Consider the following 17,814-nt stretch of genomic DNA (forward strand, 5'->3'; position numbering starts at 1 on the left):
ATTTCCTCCTGTAGTGTTTATCAGTGCAGTGCTAAGGGTTTCAGAAAACATCAGTGGCAGTCATTCTTCTGGCTGGTTTTGGGGGTTGGGAGATTTGTTTGGTTTGGTTTTGTTTGGCTTTGATTTTTTTTCAAAGTAAAGTCATTAGGACTTGGTTTTAAGAATTCTGTTTTAAACAGGTCCACAGCAAGTTTCTGGTAGCTGGAGCCAAGCTGGGAATTCACTGTCTGTGCAGTGATCTAACGTGGCAGTAGTGTGAAACCTCTCTCCCTCTGACTTGCTGCTCAGACCAGCAAGTGCAGTCTCCAACCCAGGATGGAGGAGCCCCGGTGGCTGTTGAATTTCACTGGTGCTGTTTGCCCTTCTGCTTCCCTCTGTCTCTTTTGCAGCTTCCAGTTTGTTTCTTCCAGAAGAAACAAACAAACACCACCACCACCAAAACAAGACAAACAAAAACCTCAAAGTAAACAAACAAACAAAACCACCACCCAAACAAATCCAAAAAACAGGGTGTGTGTGGGGGGGAACCACATTCCAACATCTTTCAGTTTCTTACAAGGCAAACTTCGGTGAGAGAAGGAAAAAATGTGGGCTAATTTTGTGGATAAAGCTTGGAGGATAGGTATTTAATTTTCCTTGACAAAATTTCCCTTAAGCAAAATTGATTTGGATTGGTTGAGATACCATTTGAAAATCATCTCTACCCACATCAGACTTCAGAGGAGAACAATTGATGCTGCTTTTGTTCTGACATATATATGTTATATTTTACCTTGTGTAAGGTGAGAGACACATTGTTTTTTCCTGGAAATGCACAAAATCTCTCTGTGCTCAAAGTACAGAAGAAACAAAACTGCTGTAGTCATTCATCAGCTTGCCAAATAGTAGTTGCTTCAGGGTTCATTAGCAACTTACCTTCCGTGGCTGAGGTGTCAGAGATTGTGATCTTCGGCTTTGCATCAATTTCTGCGAGCAGGATAAGCAAGGATGAAAGAGTTTAACTAAGCTGAAGTGTTAACCAGTTTAAGATGGGAAAATCTACTGCAATTAATCTTCCAAGTTCCTCAGATGGCTTCTAATTTATGGCTTCATTGCTTTTACTGAAGTTATTTGACCCACATTCTCTTTCCCATCAACTAAACATATTTTGGGCCAAACCAAGGTTAGACATCTAATAAGCCAGTGGCCTCTTCTCCTTTTTTCTCCAGAGACAACCAGCTCTCAGCATTCAGATTTCAGATGGATTGTATCTTTTCTGCAAGCCTAAGTCAAATGAAATCTGTTGGTTTTGTATTGTATCCTCTCATGGAATGTATCCCCAGCGTCAGCCAGAGAAATAGCTTCTGAAGACTGTCACCCTTCTGACAAACATCCTAGTCTGACAAACATTAGCATCAGCTGTGTGTTCAGGAAGTGAAGGATGCTGGGTTTACTTCTTGCTTTATCTTGCCCAGGACACACATTTAGACTGCTTCCAGTCTACACATGTCCCTTCAGAGTTGTTCTGTTTGCTGTTAAGTACCATGAACAAACCTGCCATCTGACACCCACTTCCCCTTGAGCGGTCAGAGAACATTTTCTACACCATCCCAAGTCAAGTTTCTCTTTGCCCTGAACATTTGAATCTGTTTTATTTCCTCTCGTTGTGTTTTAGTCTAATGGCATTATTAATGGTGACACAAGAGCATTTAACATTAACTGTTGTTCTTGAACAGCATAAGGTGAAAAAATAGCACACTATGGTAATGGCAGAGTTGAAGTGGCTGTTAGACTGAGATGAAACAAAGGGATGGCACTGGAGAAAAGAAATGAAAGAGAAAAAGGATAGGCAGCAGTGATAGCTGTGTCTTGCTGGGCCAGGATCTAGCACTCTTGGTGATTGCCCTTCTTTCTTTGGCTTCCTGGTTATTTAACTAGTAGATCCTTCCTGACACTGCTCTATCACTTGAATGGCCTTTGTGAATACCACTCAGTCCTCTTTCATTTTATTGAGCATTCCTTGAGACACAAAACAGAGACAGTCTACAGGCAGAAGGACTGGAATGTTCAGATGGCTGCTAATGCCAGCTCTGAGGATCACTAGTGTGCTGTTAGGACATGGTAGCCACTTCCATCCATTCTGTTACCTGGGAGAAGATGACAGATCCCAGGGGGCTGACACGATGCACTTGAGTCTGCATTTTTCACAGCTCTGCATGGGGAATGTATACATTGATAGCATACCATATACTTTATACATCACCTTTTGTTAGTGCCTACTGCACTGAATGGTACCAGGACAGAATCAGCTCCATCCTTAAGCTGGCCAGTGTTGGACAGGAAGACAAGTCTTGAAGTGCCAAGTATTATTTAAAATAACTCTGGATTTTTGTGCAGTGCTAGCACTTCAAATGTTGCAAGAATAGAAGAGATGGAGAGGCTTCTGAAACAAGCACATGCTGAAAAGACCAGGCTGCTGGAGACCAGGGTAAGTATCATCTCAGGAGTAAACCCAAGAGCGGGAGTGTTAATTAGGTAATATCCCCTGAAATGCAACATTGGACCCTGAAGAGTTTACCCCTAATAGACACTTAAAAAGTTACTTCTTCCCCTTACATTGCTCTGGTTTCACCCTCATACATCTGGGCCCCTCAGTTTAGGAAAGGTGTTGAGTTGCTGGAACATGTCCAGAGAAGGGCAACAAAGCTGGGGAGGGGTCTGGAGCACAGCCCTGTGAGGAGAGGCTGAGGGAGCTGGGGTTGCTTAGCCTGGAGAAGAGGAGGCTCAGGGGAGACCTTCTTGCTCTCTACAATTACCTGAAGGGAGGTTGTAGCCAGGTGGGGGCTGGTCTCTTCTCCCAGGCAACCAGCACCAGAACAAGAGGGCACAGTCTCAAGCTGCACCAGGGGAGGTTTAAGCTGGATGTTAGGAAGAAGTTCTTCACAGCAAGAGTGATTTGCCATTGGGATGGGCTGCCCAGGGAGGTGGTGGAGTCACCATCACTGGAGGTGTTTAGGAAGAGACTGGATGGGGTGCTTGGTGCCATGGTTTAGTTGATTAGGTGGTGTTGGGTGATAGGTTGGACTTGATGATCACAAAGGTCTTTTCCAATCTGGTTAATTCTATTCTATACTACATCCCAATGCCCAGATACAATAGCTGCTATCTCAGAGTTGATGGCAAAATCTCATCAGGAGCTAGGTCACCATTGCTCCTACAAGGAGAGAGCTACTTGAGAAGAGCCTTTATTTCTAGAGTTGTAGCATTTGCAATTCTGATTCCAGTTCTCAGTGCACTTTACTGGAGATATGTATTTCTGCCTTGTTAAAGGGCAAAAAAGGATTTAGTCCCATCTTAGAAACTACATTGCCAACTCTAGCTTCACATCTAATTAAAGCTCTGCGTGTGCTTGTGTTCAGGAGCGGGAGATGGAAGCTAAGAAGCGAGCTCTGGAAGAAGAAAAGCGCCGCAGAGAGCAACTAGAAAAGAGACTGGAAGAAGAAACGAGCCAGAGGCAAAAACTAATTGAAAAGGAAGTCAAAATACGTGAGAAACAAAGAGCACAGGTGAGATAAGTGACATGGAATGGTTTTTAAGGGAAGGACTTCCCCTTGATACACAGAAGGGCCTGACTGTATTTCTACAAATGGCAAAGAGAGCTGCTGTCCGTGGAGCCGATGCATTTGGTATTTCTGAGGTGTGACTGTGCAGCCAGAAGTTTGTGTGGGCTCTTGGAGCCTTAGATAGGTGTCCAAGTATTACAGTTAAACTTAGCAGCTGGCAGTTTCAAGAAACTCCTATGCAAGAGGACACAGTCTCAAGCTGCACCAGGAGAAGTTTAGTCTGGAGGTGAGGAGAAAGTTCTTCCCAGAGAGAGTTGTTAACCATTGGAATGTGCTGCCCGGGGGGTGGTGGAGTCACCGTCCCTGGAGGTGCCCAAGAGGGGACTGGATGTGGCACTTGGTGCCATAGTTTCACAGTCATGAGGTCTGTGGTGACAGGTTGGACCTGATGATCTTTGAGGTCTCTTCCAACCTTACTGATTCCATGATTCTAATCTGGCTTTTATAAACACTTCTGTGTTTTGGGGCTCTCATTTTGTTGGGGTGGGTTGCTTGTTTTCTCCAACACTTTGTAAAGTTACAAGTCCTTAAGAAAAACCAGGATTGCAGCTTTATTTTCCATTGGTTTGTACTTGGAATCTGTGGGCAGCTTGCAGTTGTGTCCTTGCAGCAGGAAGGGTGAAGGAGAAGTTAAGGCTTCTGTTCATACTATGACTGTGTCCTTCCCCGTAGGCCCGTCCCTTGACTCGCTACTTGCCCGTTAGGAAGGAAGACTTTGACCTCCGAAGTCACATCGAGACAGCTGGGCACAACATAGAGACCTGCTACCACGTCTCCCTCACGGAGAAGACCTGCAGAGGCTTTCTGATCAAAATGGGAGGGAAAATCAAAACGTGGAAGAAGCGGTGGTTTGTTTTTGACAGAAACAAGAGAACCTTTACCTATTATGCAGGTAGGCTGCACGGTTGTTACTTGGGGTGCATCTGTCCCTCTGTTTGCAGAGGGTGGGGGGTGAACTAGAGGACCTTTAAAGGTCCCTTCTAACCTAAAGCATTCTGTGATTCCACTGGTTCCCTGAGGGTGGCAGGGACATTCCCAACACTGCATTGTTTGGTCTCTGGGATTTCTTTTTGCCATCCTATGAAGCTCTTGAAACTGCCTGCAGCTACTGATGTAAGCTGAATTTGGTGAAGCTTCAAAATGACAGCAGAAACTCTGATGGGACTGATAAAGATGTTCTGCATGACTGTTTAGTGTTAAACAGGGGGATCAGAGGGTATTATGTGTCCCTAGTATAAAAGTACTAAGTCTGGAAAGAAGCTTGGCCTTGGGTGTCACGTGCAGCTGTGATGCTGCTTAACCCCCTTTAGGATATTTAACAATTTACCTTACAGTGCAGGAAAATGGAGAGTACCCTAGATGCTATCTGCCCTCACCAGAATAGAATAGAATAGAATTAACCAGGTTAGGAAAGACATTTGAGATCCCAGAGCCCAACCTATCACCAGTGTTTCTTGTGAAACACTATAGCTGTGGCTGTTAGGATGTTATGTTCAGTCTGTATCCTTGCCCTAATGATTCACAAGCTAATGCTGGGACAGAAGGCAGTACCAGAAGATGTCTAAGTAGTTTACCTCCTGCAAGTGTCTGCTTCTTTCCATTGCCTTTAAAGGGAGATTAAGTCAGCTGTGTCTCTATTGTAGGTATCAAAATTTAAGTGAGAAGACTCCCACCCTGTATTTTGGCTTTGCTGCAGTGGGATATTTGTACCACTAGGTAACAACCTACTCCTTGTTAGCAGCCTCCCTGCAGTAACTCTCCCTCACCTTAAGCACTGTGAGGCAAATGGGAACTTCCTTTTGGCAGCAGGGCACACTGTGTCTAGTTTGGCTTTTTTACCTTGGATGTCCAAGTAGGAGAGTGCAAGCAGGCAGTTAGGATGGACTTTTAAATCTCCTGTAAACTTTTGCACGTGTCAGAGCTCATAGAAACTTGCCTACAACCTGCTAGCCTCACCTTTGAATGATAAATAATAGTTTGAGATGAGGGGGAGAGTAGGAAGCACAAACAAGGATCTAATGTGAAGCTTTGCTTATCATAACAGTTTGACTTTGAAAGCAAACTGTGGAGCTTAGCCTCTGAGCTGTGTGAAGTCTGGCTGGCTTTCATGGAACTGGAAAATGGGATGTATCTTGGAGAGATCTCTCCTTCTGTTGGCTATAGTGTTTAGATACTTAGGTGAAGGGAGTGACTTGCAAATGGATGAGGAAATTGCAAAAGCTTTAGTTCCTTGGAAACAAGGTGAAAAAGCAAACACATTCAAGTGCCATTTCTTAGTAAAACTGACCTGTGAAGGATTTCACAGGCAGAAGTGTTAATCCAGGTACTTCTCAGCTGAACACCTCTGGAACTGCAAACTGAGCTGTTGCTTCTTGAAGTACTGTTTGTGTCAGCTCTCAAGTCATTCTCTTTTCCATTTCAGACAAGCATGAAACTAAATTAAAAGGTGTAATATATTTTCAAGCTATTGAAGAAGTCTATTATGATCATCTAAAGAATGCATATAAGGTAAACTTTGTTGTTTTAACTATCATACAGCAATGCCTAACGTGTGGTAGCTGCTGTAAAGTGAAGGGCTGATGTGACTGGAAAATAAAAGAAGAAGAAACAAACAAAAAGAGTTTCCTCCCCCAGAGTGGTGGAGAAAGAAGATGAACCCAGATCAGTGATTAGCACTGAGGGAAGTGGGGATATTATGAAAGCAGAAATAAGAGTGCCTGCCTGCTGTGGAGAATTCCTTAGCCCAGTGGCAAGACCACTGAAATCAGAGGCTATGACGAACCAAAGGATGGCCAAATGTGTCTGTCATGGGGAGGGAGTTAACTGGTGCCAACAGCACAGGGCATCCCCTGCCCCCCCACCTGTCCTTTCAATGAGCTGTGAACAAGCTGAATGTGTCCTTGGCACATGGATTTGTGAAAGCCAAGGTGGTTTTGACCACTAGACAGAGTCAGGGGGTTAGCTATTTGATCACGTAACAACAGTTTGGAGCCCTGTATTACTGTGTAAGTCTGGTGCAGATATGTTTTAAAAAGCATTTCTGGGGATACAAACACTTCAAACACGTCTTGCAGTTTCATTTCAATCTCTTTCTCCCTCTTGTAACCCCTGTAACTTCACTTCTAGTGCCAAGAAATGGCTGGGGAGGGACTGTTTAGAAGGGCTTGTGGTGAAAGGCTGAAGAATTTGCAGTTGGAGCAGGGTATATTAAGGTTGGATTTAAGGAGGAAGTTCTTTACAATGAGGGTGGTGAAATACTGCAACAGGCTGCCCGGGGATGTGGTTAAGGTCCTGCCCCTGAAGACATTCAGGATCAGGCTTGATGGGCCCCTGGGCAGCCTGATCTAGTTGGAGGTGTCCCTGCTGACTGCAGCAGGGCTGGATAAAATCACCAAGATGACCTTTGAGGGTGCCTTCCAACCCGACACAGTCTGCGAATCAGTGATCTCATTCTGCTGTTTCCTGTCTTTCTGGTGTGTTGCAGAGCCCCAACCCCTTGCTCACTTTCAGTGTCAAGACCCATGACCGGATATACTACATGGTCGCTCCTTCCCCCGAAGCCATGAGAATATGGATGGATGTGATCGTCACCGGCGCAGAGGGCTACACCCACTTCATGTTATAACGAACGGGGCCGACAGGGCGTCCTGCAATACTGTCACACGTGAAGCCAGCCATACGCAGTGGAGTCTGAGAAGCCAGTGAACACTCCAAGCGTCCTCCTCATGATGTGCACCCAAAACCTCAGAACGAGAGGGCTTTACAAATGCATTGAAAAGGAGGGTGGGAGGGTGTTACTTCTTTTAGTTGATGTTTATAGCAATGAAAGAGCAAAAGCTGTTGAGAGAATCCTAGTGCTCCAAAATGGAGCATCAGGCAACTTCAGTTACAGCATCTTGACCCAGTGGTAATTTTCTACAAGTTCTCCTGTACAGAGGATGTCTTCATAAGCTCCTGCTAAACAGTCTGGAAATGTGTGTTCTCAGCAGTAAGCAAGAATGCTAGTAATGGAATAAAAAAGGCATAGCAAGCATATATTTTAATATGCAGCAGCATCATGTAGAGATGATTAGGTGACTTTTTAAACCTTTTAGTCGAGTATTTTATAAGAACATAAACAAAAAAGCGACCCTAAGGCGCACACAGCTCTTGCCTTAGCAGTTCATCGTTACAACAGAGCCAAAGAGTTATCCAATCCCCTTACCGTGGTGTGTTCACATAGGTAGTGGTACCTAACTTTCTGTAAGGGGACAGTGCCAAAACTCTTGATGACTTTTAATGCAATTGGTTTGTTACGATGCTCCGGGTGTTCAAACACGGAGCGGCGCCAACTGCCTGCACCCATGGAACACAACAAAAGGAAGGAGAGCTTTATACAGGTGCATTTCTCCACAAGGATATGAAATGGAAACACATGTATTAACTTCCTCATAAAGGGGGGGGGGGTTTAAAATCTTCCGTGTTGGATAGAATCAGATGATTCTAGACCCTACAGCAGTCTTCATTTGTGCATGGTTCTAACCTTACTCTGTGCCATGTCAACGCTCTACTGAAGCCTCTCAAATATTGGTCCTCTTGAAGCCAGCATCACAATCTCTACCTACCTTAAATTCTTTGGAGCCAGGTTTTCAGCCCCAGAGATATCTTTTTCCCCCCAAATGCATACCTGCACAGAATAATGCTAATAGTTAGATTGAAAAGAGAAAGGCAGGCTCTGAGAGTTTCTGCTAAGCAGTGGATGAATATGGAGAAACAAACCCAGAATTTTAAGCAGCAGAGGGTGAGATTCCTGAAACTATAAAAATACTGAGGGGGTAGTGGTCACCCATTTTAAAGTCACTTGCAAGTCTCTTGAGTACTATTGCAGAAGCATAAATTATTTAACTGAACTGAGCTACAAGAAAGTCCTTTACAAGAGGCTCTATTTCAATAATCAGAACCTACGTGCCAAGTCCTTTGTGTAACAGAAGAAAGCACATTAGACTTTTTCCCCTGATGAAAAGCGAATGGCTTTTGATGGACCAGTTAAGAGCTGAAAGCAGAGCAGAAGTGTGCTGGCAGAATGTTTTTGTTATGCTTTTTAAGGCCTTTATCTGTAATGAACAAGTTGAGTTTTATTGTGGTGTGTACAGGTGACATGGCTGTTCAGACTCGCCCTGAATCACGAAAGAAGGGACTCTCGTTGCAAGATAATTGTTTATCATCTGTGCTGATCACAGCCTGTAATCTAATGATTTAAAACACTATCAGAGGTCAATTGCTTTGGTTTATATAATTATTATTTTTCCTGATGTATCTTGATTTTTTTTTTTTTGCTCCTAAACATGGTTACAAAGGTTTTCTAATCATTTTTTGTATCCTGCATGACACAATGAAGGCATTTCAATAAACCTTTTTAAAAATACACTTGCTGTTTCCTCTTCAGCCATTCCTGCTCCTCTTTTGATAGTCCTAGCAAAGCTCTGCAATAACTTAGTATTTCGTAGCAATGATTAATCTGACTGTTCTCTGTGTGTGTCCTCATAAAAGATCTATGGTAAATAATCTTAGAGGTGGCAGTGAGATTGGGAGTGTAGTCTGTTTACTCTGTGTACCTCATGTAATACCTTAATGTTTTATGACCCTGTTTGTGAAATTTATCACTTGGATATAGACTTTTGTTGTTGTTGAGCTGCAAACCAGAAGTTTAGGGGTTTCTCAGTTTCCCCAGTATTTGACTCAGGCACGACTTGAATAGCAGCAAATATTATTTCACTGTAGAAGCCTGTGCAGTTTTATGAGGTTTGTTGTTGTTTATTCACTGTTCACTGTCATAGTCACAAAGTCTGGTAAGTTCTGCAATGGTGGACCTCAGCACACTGTAAACACAGCATGGCAGCAGGCACTATGTTCTATGATCAGTCTGCAAGCTCTCCAAGCTTACCCCCATGGCATTCAGGTACCTTTTCTCACCGAAGGATCTCGGGTAATTGCAAACCACAGAGGCCTCTTAAAACCTGCAGCTGCTGTGTCCTGACCTGGTGCCAGGTAAGTGTTTGAGTCATTAGAATAAACCAAACCAGGTTGGAAGAGACCTTCAAGATCATCGTGTCCAACCCATCAACCAATCCAACCCACCCAAACAGCTAACCCATGGCACCAAGAACCCCATCAAGTCTCCTTCTGAACACCCTCAACGACGGCGACTCCACCACCTCCCCAGGCAGCCCATTCCAATGGGCAATCACTCTTTCTGTATAGAACTTCTTCCTCACATCCAACCTGAACCTCCCCTGGCGCAGCCTGAGACTGTGTCCTCTTGTTCTGGTACTAGGTGCCTGGGAGAAGAGACCATCATCAGCCTGTCTACACCCTCCCTTCAGGTAGGAGTGTTTAAAAGGCAGGTGGATGTGGTGCTGAGGGTCAGGGTTTGGTGATGGGCTTGGCAGTGCTAGGCTAAGGGTTGGACTCAATGAGACTCCAAAGGAGGCTTAGAGAGACATTAGAGGATCAGATTCTCTCTCTTAGCAACATAGGCTGAGAGGCCTGGGTCTCTTTAGCCTGGAGAAGAGCAGAGTGAGAGGGTATCTTCTAGTGCTGATAGTAGCTAAAGGGCAGGAGGATGGGGCCAGCCTCTTTGCACTGGTGAGCAGAGACAGGACAAGATGCAACAGGCACAAACTGGAACACAGAAAGTTCCAGCTGAACATAAGGGAAAACTTTGTTCTGAGGATGGCCGAGCAGGAGAGGTGGCTGACCAGAGAGGCTGTGGAGCCTCCTTCTCTGGAGGTACTCAATACCCACGTGGACAGAGCGCTGTGCCCGCTCGTTTGGTGAACCGCCGTGGGGGCTGGACTCGACGGTCCTCGGAACTGCGTTCCAACCGCGCTCGTTCTCTGAACTGCTCATTCAGTGCTGTTAGGGACACCAGCAGCTTTCCCCCTCCGCGGACAGCCCTACGGCAGGAACCCGACCGCCGGCAGCCTCAGCGGCCACCGCGAACACCTGCCGCGCGCTCCGCCCCGCCCCTTCCGGCTAGGGAGGCGAACGTCCCGCGCGGGGGCGGAAGCGCGGCGCGCGCGACTCCCGCAGCGGCCATGGCGGCAGCGGGCGCGCTGCGGGGCTTGGTGTGGGGCGGCGGCGGCCGTCGCGCCTCGGCCGCGGTGCTGTTGCTGTCGCCGCTGAGGGAGGCGCTAGGGCTTCCGGGTAAGGGAAGGGCTCCGGCCCGTCTCTGCGCCACTTCTCCACCGGCCGTGAGCCCGGGGGTGAAGGGGGTGCCAGAGGGAGCGGAAGCGACTGTGGCAGGTGTACACAGGGCGTGTGGTGGCCGCGGGAGGTGTGCTGGCTCCCGGGAGGTGTCGCCGCTGCCTCCCGTTCAGCGGGGGCGGCCGGGACGCGTGCCACGAGGCGGGGATGAGGATGTTGAGCCCCGCTCCCACGGACGTCGTTGCTGATGGGCTCCTCCTGTCCTGTCCTGCCGAGCCCGCGGGAGGTGGCTTGGTCCCCGCCTGCAGAGCAGCTGCCGGTCTGAAACGTGCCCACGTGTGAGGCGGCCCCGGGCCCCCCCGGGCGCCGGAAAGGTTCTGCTGGCGTGGCATCCACCGTGGAGTGAGAGGAGTCTCTGCCCAAACACGTAGTGCCCCTTCCTGCTGCTCTGGGCTCGGTGCTGAGGCTTGCCGAGTTCATTCGTGGCTGTCAATTCGACAGACAGCCGCTCTCCGTGGGGTGATCAGCCTCGCCGGAGGTTGCTCGGTGTGGATTTAAAACATTTTTGTGTCAGTGTAAACACACGGATAGGGTGAGGTGGTGGTGATCCTCCTGTTGTGTGTTCGGAGCGCTAGTGTGATCGGGGTGGCTGGTTACCGACCGTGCTGGAAGCTGCTGTGGGACGGGGCTGAGCAGCAGCTCCTGCTGCTGGCCTCTTAGCTCCCATAGCGCAGGCGGTGCCGCGAAATGAGGCTTGAGTCTGCTACCCATCTGAGCTGTGTACTGAGCATCCATACTAAGCATCACCTTTCACCCTTAAGAAGTGCTTCCCTGCCCTTACCAAGGGCTTTCCCTGGAATTGCAAAGGGAAATTACTGCCCAGTCACTGATATTCTTGCCTGTCTAAAGGGGTGCTTGAGGCTCCAGCGAGCCTGCCTTTTGGATGGCCTGGGGTGTTTGCATTAGAGGTTTGCATTATTCAAGTTAGGGTTGCTGCTGGTGCACTCAGAGTAACTTGTTAAACGTGGAACACTAGTGTGTGGAATATTTTAGATAGCTGTCTTGTAACCGAGTTTAATGTCTGCCCAGTGTCAAAATCGTTTGAGGGCAATAGTCTTTATCTTAAGCAGAAATAGACCTTGATGATGTGATGAAAAAGGCTAGATGTTGCTTATTTGGTTTCAAACAATGCTGATGTTTTATGTTTACAGTGTTGAAAAAGTTACTCACAAGATCCTTTTCCAGTTCTTACTTCTGAACTTCCCCACTCTACATCTCCTTCAGAGACCTTGTGGACCTGAGACTTTGATACCAATGCAGTTTTGCCCTTCAGTTTTAATTTCCATGCAAAATTTGTCACCTCCTGTCCTTGTAAGCATAACATTGCACAGAGTACTTTAATCCTCAAAATCTTACCATTTCATGTGAGCCAAGTAGGCTTATTCAAGGTGGTATGAAAGGTGAAGACGTGAAGTAAAGGAAATCTTAGTGTTTGGCTTCAGTCAGCCATTTTGATGAGTGAGCTCTTTGCATGGCTGACTTTTAATGACTTGAAAATTAATCACAATTTGCTATCCCCTCGGGGTTCATTAGCCATTAGCTGGTAAAGAATATTTAATCATAGAACGGTAGGGGTGGGAAGGGACCTCTGGAGATGTAGTCCAACCTCCCTGGGAGGCACATTTCCCTTTTGTCTTGAGCCAAGGTATTTTAGTTTGTATGATATCCCCATGTTTCCTAAATCCTTGCTTTATGAAGTACTGGAATGTCTGCTGAGGTTGTCATGATGATTGCACTAAAAAGCTCTTTCTATTAGTTTGCAGGTCAAAGTCAGCGGTCAGCTTTCTGACTCGCCCAGATCGGCCAAATCTTGCTTATCATAAACTAAAAGGCAGAAGTCCAGGGGTTGTTTTCCTTCCAGGCTTTAATTCAAACATGAATGGCCAGAAAGCAGCTGCCCTTGAAGATTTCTGCAGTTCTTTAGGCCATGCCTTCATCAGGTACATTCAGAGCATTCCTCTTGAGAGAGTGAAACGCGTGGCGTGGGTTGGAGGAAGGGCTTTCAACAGCAATATTTGCAGGTTGGCATGCAGGTTGGAATGCAGAACTGTGCCTCCGTTGCAGACATGAGATTTCTTGGCTGTGGCAAGACTGAGATAAGGCAGAAGAATGTATTCTGAAAATAGTCCAGCCAATTCTGGACCAAATTCCTGTAGTCTAGGCAGGGCAGTGTGTTACATCAAAGCCAGAGGCACAAACATGACAAAGAAAGGACCTAGGGTTCTAATAATTTAAGCTACTGCTTTTAAGCATCCTTCTTAAATGCCAAGTGTGATTAGGTTACCCAGTGTCTTCTGTTGGTTTGGAACATGCACATGCTTGGTGATACTCTTCCTTTGACAGACCAGGCTGTGTCCTGAGTTCTACAAGTCTTTGGGTATTGCATTTGAAAGAGAGTTTGCACATTGGAAAAATACCTTGAAACCTCAGGCGTTTGGGGTTGCTGTCTGCAAAGCAAAATCTGTAGTCAATTTGGACATTCTTATAGCAAATGATAAGAAAACACCGCATCACCTCGTTGCATATGCTGTGCTTAAACCTCTTTTCATGTGATTTGTGGTGCTGGTGATGTGCAGGACCAAGTGAAAAATTACTCAGTGCAGTATCTTGCCCTCTGTTTAGTTTGATCCAGTTGTGCTGTTCAGTCAGCTTCTCTGTAGGCTGTAAGCTGACTCACCTTGATGGTTACTTTTTCAGATTTGATTATACAGGATGTGGAAGTTCAGATGGCAGACTTGAGGACTGTACAATTGGGAAGTGGAGAAAAGATGTGCTGTCTGTACTGGATGAACTTACAGATGGACCACAGGTTTTGTCTTACTTTTACATTTGGAATGGTCTTTGTGCTCAAGGTAGAACGTTAATCAAAAGTGTGTCATCATAGCTCTGGGCAGTGGTGTCTGCTGCATAGCAGCTGCACCTGCTCCCTTTCAAGCTGAATCATTTGAGATGAAGGCCTCTTTGGCAAGCAGATCAATTACAAAACCATGAAACATGGGTTAGAAGGACCTCCTGCAGGTTGATTATTAGAGCTTCCTGCCTGTTAGTCTGAGAAAGCCTCAAGGTGGAGGTTCCACCTAACAGGGGACAAGGAAGCGTTCCAGCGTGGCACAGCCCTCTTGGTGAAAAGGTCTGTCAGTATCCCATGTTGATGTGTTAAAGGACTCATGGGGATGTTGTAAGTTTATGTACTGTACATGATAAAATAAAGATCAGCAGAAGCAACGTTTGACTTCTTCAGTTACTTTATGATTGGCCACTGGAATGTGCTGCCCAGGGAGCTGGTGGAGTCACCATCACTGGAGGTGTTTAAGAAGAGACTGGATGAGGCACTTGGTGCCGTGGTTTAGTTGATTAGATGGTGTTGGGTGATGGGTTGGACTTGATGATCTTGAAGGTCTTTTCCAACCTGGTTAATTCTATTCTATTCTGAAATGGCTGTGAGAAAGGTGAGGTCCCCTGCAGCCTGGCAATCCCTAGTGTTGTGGTTAAAACACTTTCGTACTATGGATTGCTTTTGTTGCCCTCCTTAACTGCACTGGCCCTTTACCATGTGCTTTTATTTTAAGAAGGAAAGATCAAGTAAGCATATGATACTGAATTGTTTCAACTCTCATTCTGTTTACAGTATTTCAGGCAGCAATAACCAGCCATGCCAAACAAAAAGAGTAATAAAACACCTGTGGTGCTTACTCAGGCAAAATATCCACTGGCGGTGACAGCACTTCTGCCTGGGTAAGGACAGCAGGATTATGCCAAAGGTTTAAGTAGTGAAACCCAGTGAAAACTGATACTTTGTAAGAGCAGAAGAATCTTGCTGTCCAGTTCCTGTCAAATAATAACTTCTTTTCTCTTGTTTTCAGATTCTGGTGGGCTCCAGCATGGGTGGCTGGTTGATGCTGCATGCTGCAATAGCACGCCCGGATAAGGTAGCTGCTCTGGTTGGAGTGGCTGTAGCAGCAGATCATCTGGTAACAGCTTTCAGAAAGCTTCCCCTTGAGGTAAATGTTGATGGTTGAAAGTTGTATTTGCCTTCAGATGGAATCCTTGTGCTTTCAAGGATAGACAAGTAGCTGCTAATGGAGGTAACCTTGGATGAGATGAGTCTGTTGCAGTTTGTGTGTGTAGGAAGGGCCTTTTCCAGATTAGTGGTTGGAGGATACAGGTGGTGAGAGGTCTCTTTTCTGAGTTGCTTCCCTGATACTGGTAGGGTCCATTCTTCTTTTTGTCCTTTACAGGCACAAAAAGCAATAGAAGAAAAAGGTGAATGGAAGTTTCCAACCAAGCACAACAAGGATGGGTATTACTCCCTGAGGTACGACTTTGTCAGAGAAGCAGCAAATCACTGCGTGCTGAACAGCCCCATTCCTGTGACGTGCCCCATACGCCTCATCCATGGCATGAGAGATGCTGAGGTCCCCTGGCAGGTCTCACTGCAGGTTGCTGAGCGTGTTCTGAGCCAGGACGTGGATGTCATCCTCCGCAAGACCGGCCAGCACCGGATGAGCGAGAAAGAGGAGACAAAACTGCTTGTGAACACTGTTGATGATTTGATTGACAAGCTGGCAACACTGGCATGAGCTGCAGGGTAGCTGAGCTGCAGGGTAGCTGAGCTGCAGCAACTCCACACCTGACTCTCTTCCATCAGTAGCAGAAACCCTCTTCTTAGCAAGATGATGCCAGGCCTGTGACTCCCACAGTAGATCCTGAGCTTTGTCTGCTGTTTCCTTACATCTCTTTCATAAACACAGGTATTTTTTGTTCATGCTGCATTTTCACAGACAATCCAAACTGTGAAGGAGTGCTGCTATAGTGTTCAGAACCTTTCCTTCACCACTTAAGCCTTCTATTGCAAGCTTCCTACACTTTCATACCAAAACGTTGATGCGTTTTTGTTAGGATTGGCCTGTACAGTACAACTTTTGACTTCCCAAGTCTTTGATACCTTTTCAGTGTTCTCCTCTTGCTTTAGCATTCTTGTATCTTACCTCTGTAACAACCTGTGCAAAGCAAAATGCAACTTAAAGGAGTTACCAAAGTTGTTGTTAGGAATAGTGAATAACCTGGAGCATAATAAACAGATGTCAGCAAAATGATTCAGTTCTTCTCAAGTACTGTTAAATGTGGAAGGCACACCCTGATGGTTGAGGAGAAGCTCTGAAAGAAGGACCTCAAAGTGCAGACAGAGCTTTATCATCTCTGCTTACCAGTAGGATTTACTTCCTCTTTTCCAGGCAGTCTTTGTAAAGGCTAACTGCTGTTAAGGCAGCCATGTAACCTTGGTATAAAGTGAAACTGAATCAGTTCTGTAGTGACTTCTGTAAAGGTGGGAGCCAAGTACCACAGAGCATCATGGCCTCTTTCTGTGACTTGAAAAACTGTAGGTTACTAGAAGCAGTGTTTTCAGAGTTAGGAATTTGAGGTGCATGAGGGCAAGCCTGAAAACTTGGAAATGAAACTTCACAGCTGGATAGTTCTTGTAGTGTAAATTCATAGAGCTTAATTGTAAATGGATTTAATTGGAGGTGTGATTAATGCTTGGGATTTGTCCAAATATGTGGTGCTGTTCATAGACTTGAAAGAAAGAGAGAGGAACTTGGGGGAGAGATGGAATTCATTCAGGCTGGTCTGAATACAAAACATCAGTAGGAATTATATTGTTGCTTCTGTCTTTATTACTTTAAATAGTAGATAGCATTAATACTGCTCCCCTAAAAGATTTAATGTCCTGGTGATGAGGTATTCCTAGAGAGCTTGTCATTGTTGGTGTGGGCAGTAGAAGACAATCAACCAATTAAAACAGCTCCCTCCCCCCCCCCCCCCCCCCCTTAATTTCAGATGCATTCCTGTGAAGTACAGTTTTGTTTAGAGTTCAGTACTGCACAAAATAAGTTGTTGTAATGGGATTTTTTTTCCTTGCATTGTCTTCATTCAAATCTTTACCTTAGCCTTTATTAACTCACTGGTATTTTATAGGTAAGGTCCTGATTCCCATGAAATGCTCACTGACTTACTCTTTCAAATGCAGCAGCTCTGTCCTGTGCTGCCTGAGGGGATGGTTTTCTCTGAACACCTTAATCTACCTTTCAGTGGATAGTTAGCGTTCTCATTGTCTTTCAGTTTTGGCAGGGCAGTAAATTACTTCTGGGCTCACCTGTCACTGAGTGCAGCATGGACACCTTAGGGCTGATACTGCTGTCACTGTGCAAGGAAGCTCTGGATGCTCCCCAAGCAACTCATCTGCTTGTGGTGTTGATCTTGATCAAACCATAGTGGTTGAGTAAGCACCTCGAGGTATTTATCTTACATTTAATGCCTAAACTACACAACAATAACTGCTGCTGGGGAGTGGTAGTCATTCAAGTTTCATGAGTAAATAACAAAAAGCTGTATAGCTGCAAAAGCTCAGCAGGCAGCTTGGTTCATGTGTAATGCCAAGGCAGCAGGAAAGAGTTTTCATTAAAAAGAAACTGAAGCACTGCTGGTTGACCTCAGCTGTCCTAGTCCTTACCAACACTTTCACTTTGGAACTGTTGCAAATTAAGCTGCTTGTGACTTAACTCATGGAACAGACAATGCTGTATTCTCAAAAGGAAGAAAATGATGAGGCATGCCTGCTTGTGCTTGGGATCAAACTCTAGAGCAGAGCAGCTTGTCTTGAAAGAGTCTGAAGCTCATTCAGCTTGCTTCCTAATAAACAAATGCTCCTGTTCTGCCTCTCTTGAGTTGTACTAGTGGAGTTTTGTATGCATGTGGTTTTTATCTTGTCAGGTATTCTACTTGTTCTGTGCCCTCTGTTGTTTGGCTTTTTGGGACACACTTCAGTGTTGTGTTGTGAGATTTTGTTGTTCGTTTGGGGTTTGCTTGGTTGGGTTTTTCTGTTGAGTTGAATTGTGGTGTTTCATGTAGTTTTGGTTAGGATAACTTGCTTTCTGTTGCATCAACACTACATACAAACAAAGCACCA

General features: G+C 45.6%; 2 protein-coding genes across 7 annotated transcripts in view; both read left to right on the forward strand.

The window, feature by feature from the left end:
• The window catches only part of PHLDB2 (pleckstrin homology like domain family B member 2), a 61,944-nt gene extending 52,917 nt beyond the window's left edge, over positions 1-9,027 (forward strand). For 5 of the 6 annotated variants that reach the window (XM_068163091.1, XM_068163093.1, XM_068163096.1 and 2 more), the window contains 5 exons: positions 2,377-2,467; positions 3,399-3,545; positions 4,275-4,494; positions 6,025-6,110; positions 7,087-9,027. In XM_068163091.1, coding sequence (XP_068019192.1) covers positions 2,377-2,467; positions 3,399-3,545; positions 4,275-4,494; positions 6,025-6,110; positions 7,087-7,227 — 685 coding nt within the window. In that variant the 3' untranslated portion in view covers positions 7,228-9,027. The remainder of the gene's footprint in view (positions 1-2,376; positions 2,468-3,398; positions 3,546-4,274; positions 4,495-6,024; positions 6,111-7,086) is intronic. The other variant, XM_068163095.1, reaches the window with a different exon arrangement.
• A 1,651-nt stretch (positions 9,028-10,678) lies between these two features.
• ABHD10 (abhydrolase domain containing 10, depalmitoylase) lies at positions 10,679-17,564 on the forward strand. Its single transcript, XM_068163102.1, has 5 exons — positions 10,679-10,787; positions 12,604-12,787; positions 13,545-13,656; positions 14,711-14,848; positions 15,086-17,564. Exons 1-5 carry the CDS (start codon positions 10,679-10,681, stop codon positions 15,425-15,427), a joined length of 885 nt encoding a protein of 294 aa, XP_068019203.1. The 3' UTR covers positions 15,428-17,564.
• Positions 17,565-17,814: the final 250 nt, after the last annotated feature.

Source organism: Melanerpes formicivorus, unplaced genomic scaffold (assembly GCF_026170545.1).
Source record: "Melanerpes formicivorus ecotype bairdi unplaced genomic scaffold, bMelFor1.0.p_v2 SCAF_70, whole genome shotgun sequence".
NCBI classification, from domain to species: domain Eukaryota; kingdom Metazoa; phylum Chordata; class Aves; order Piciformes; family Picidae; genus Melanerpes; species Melanerpes formicivorus.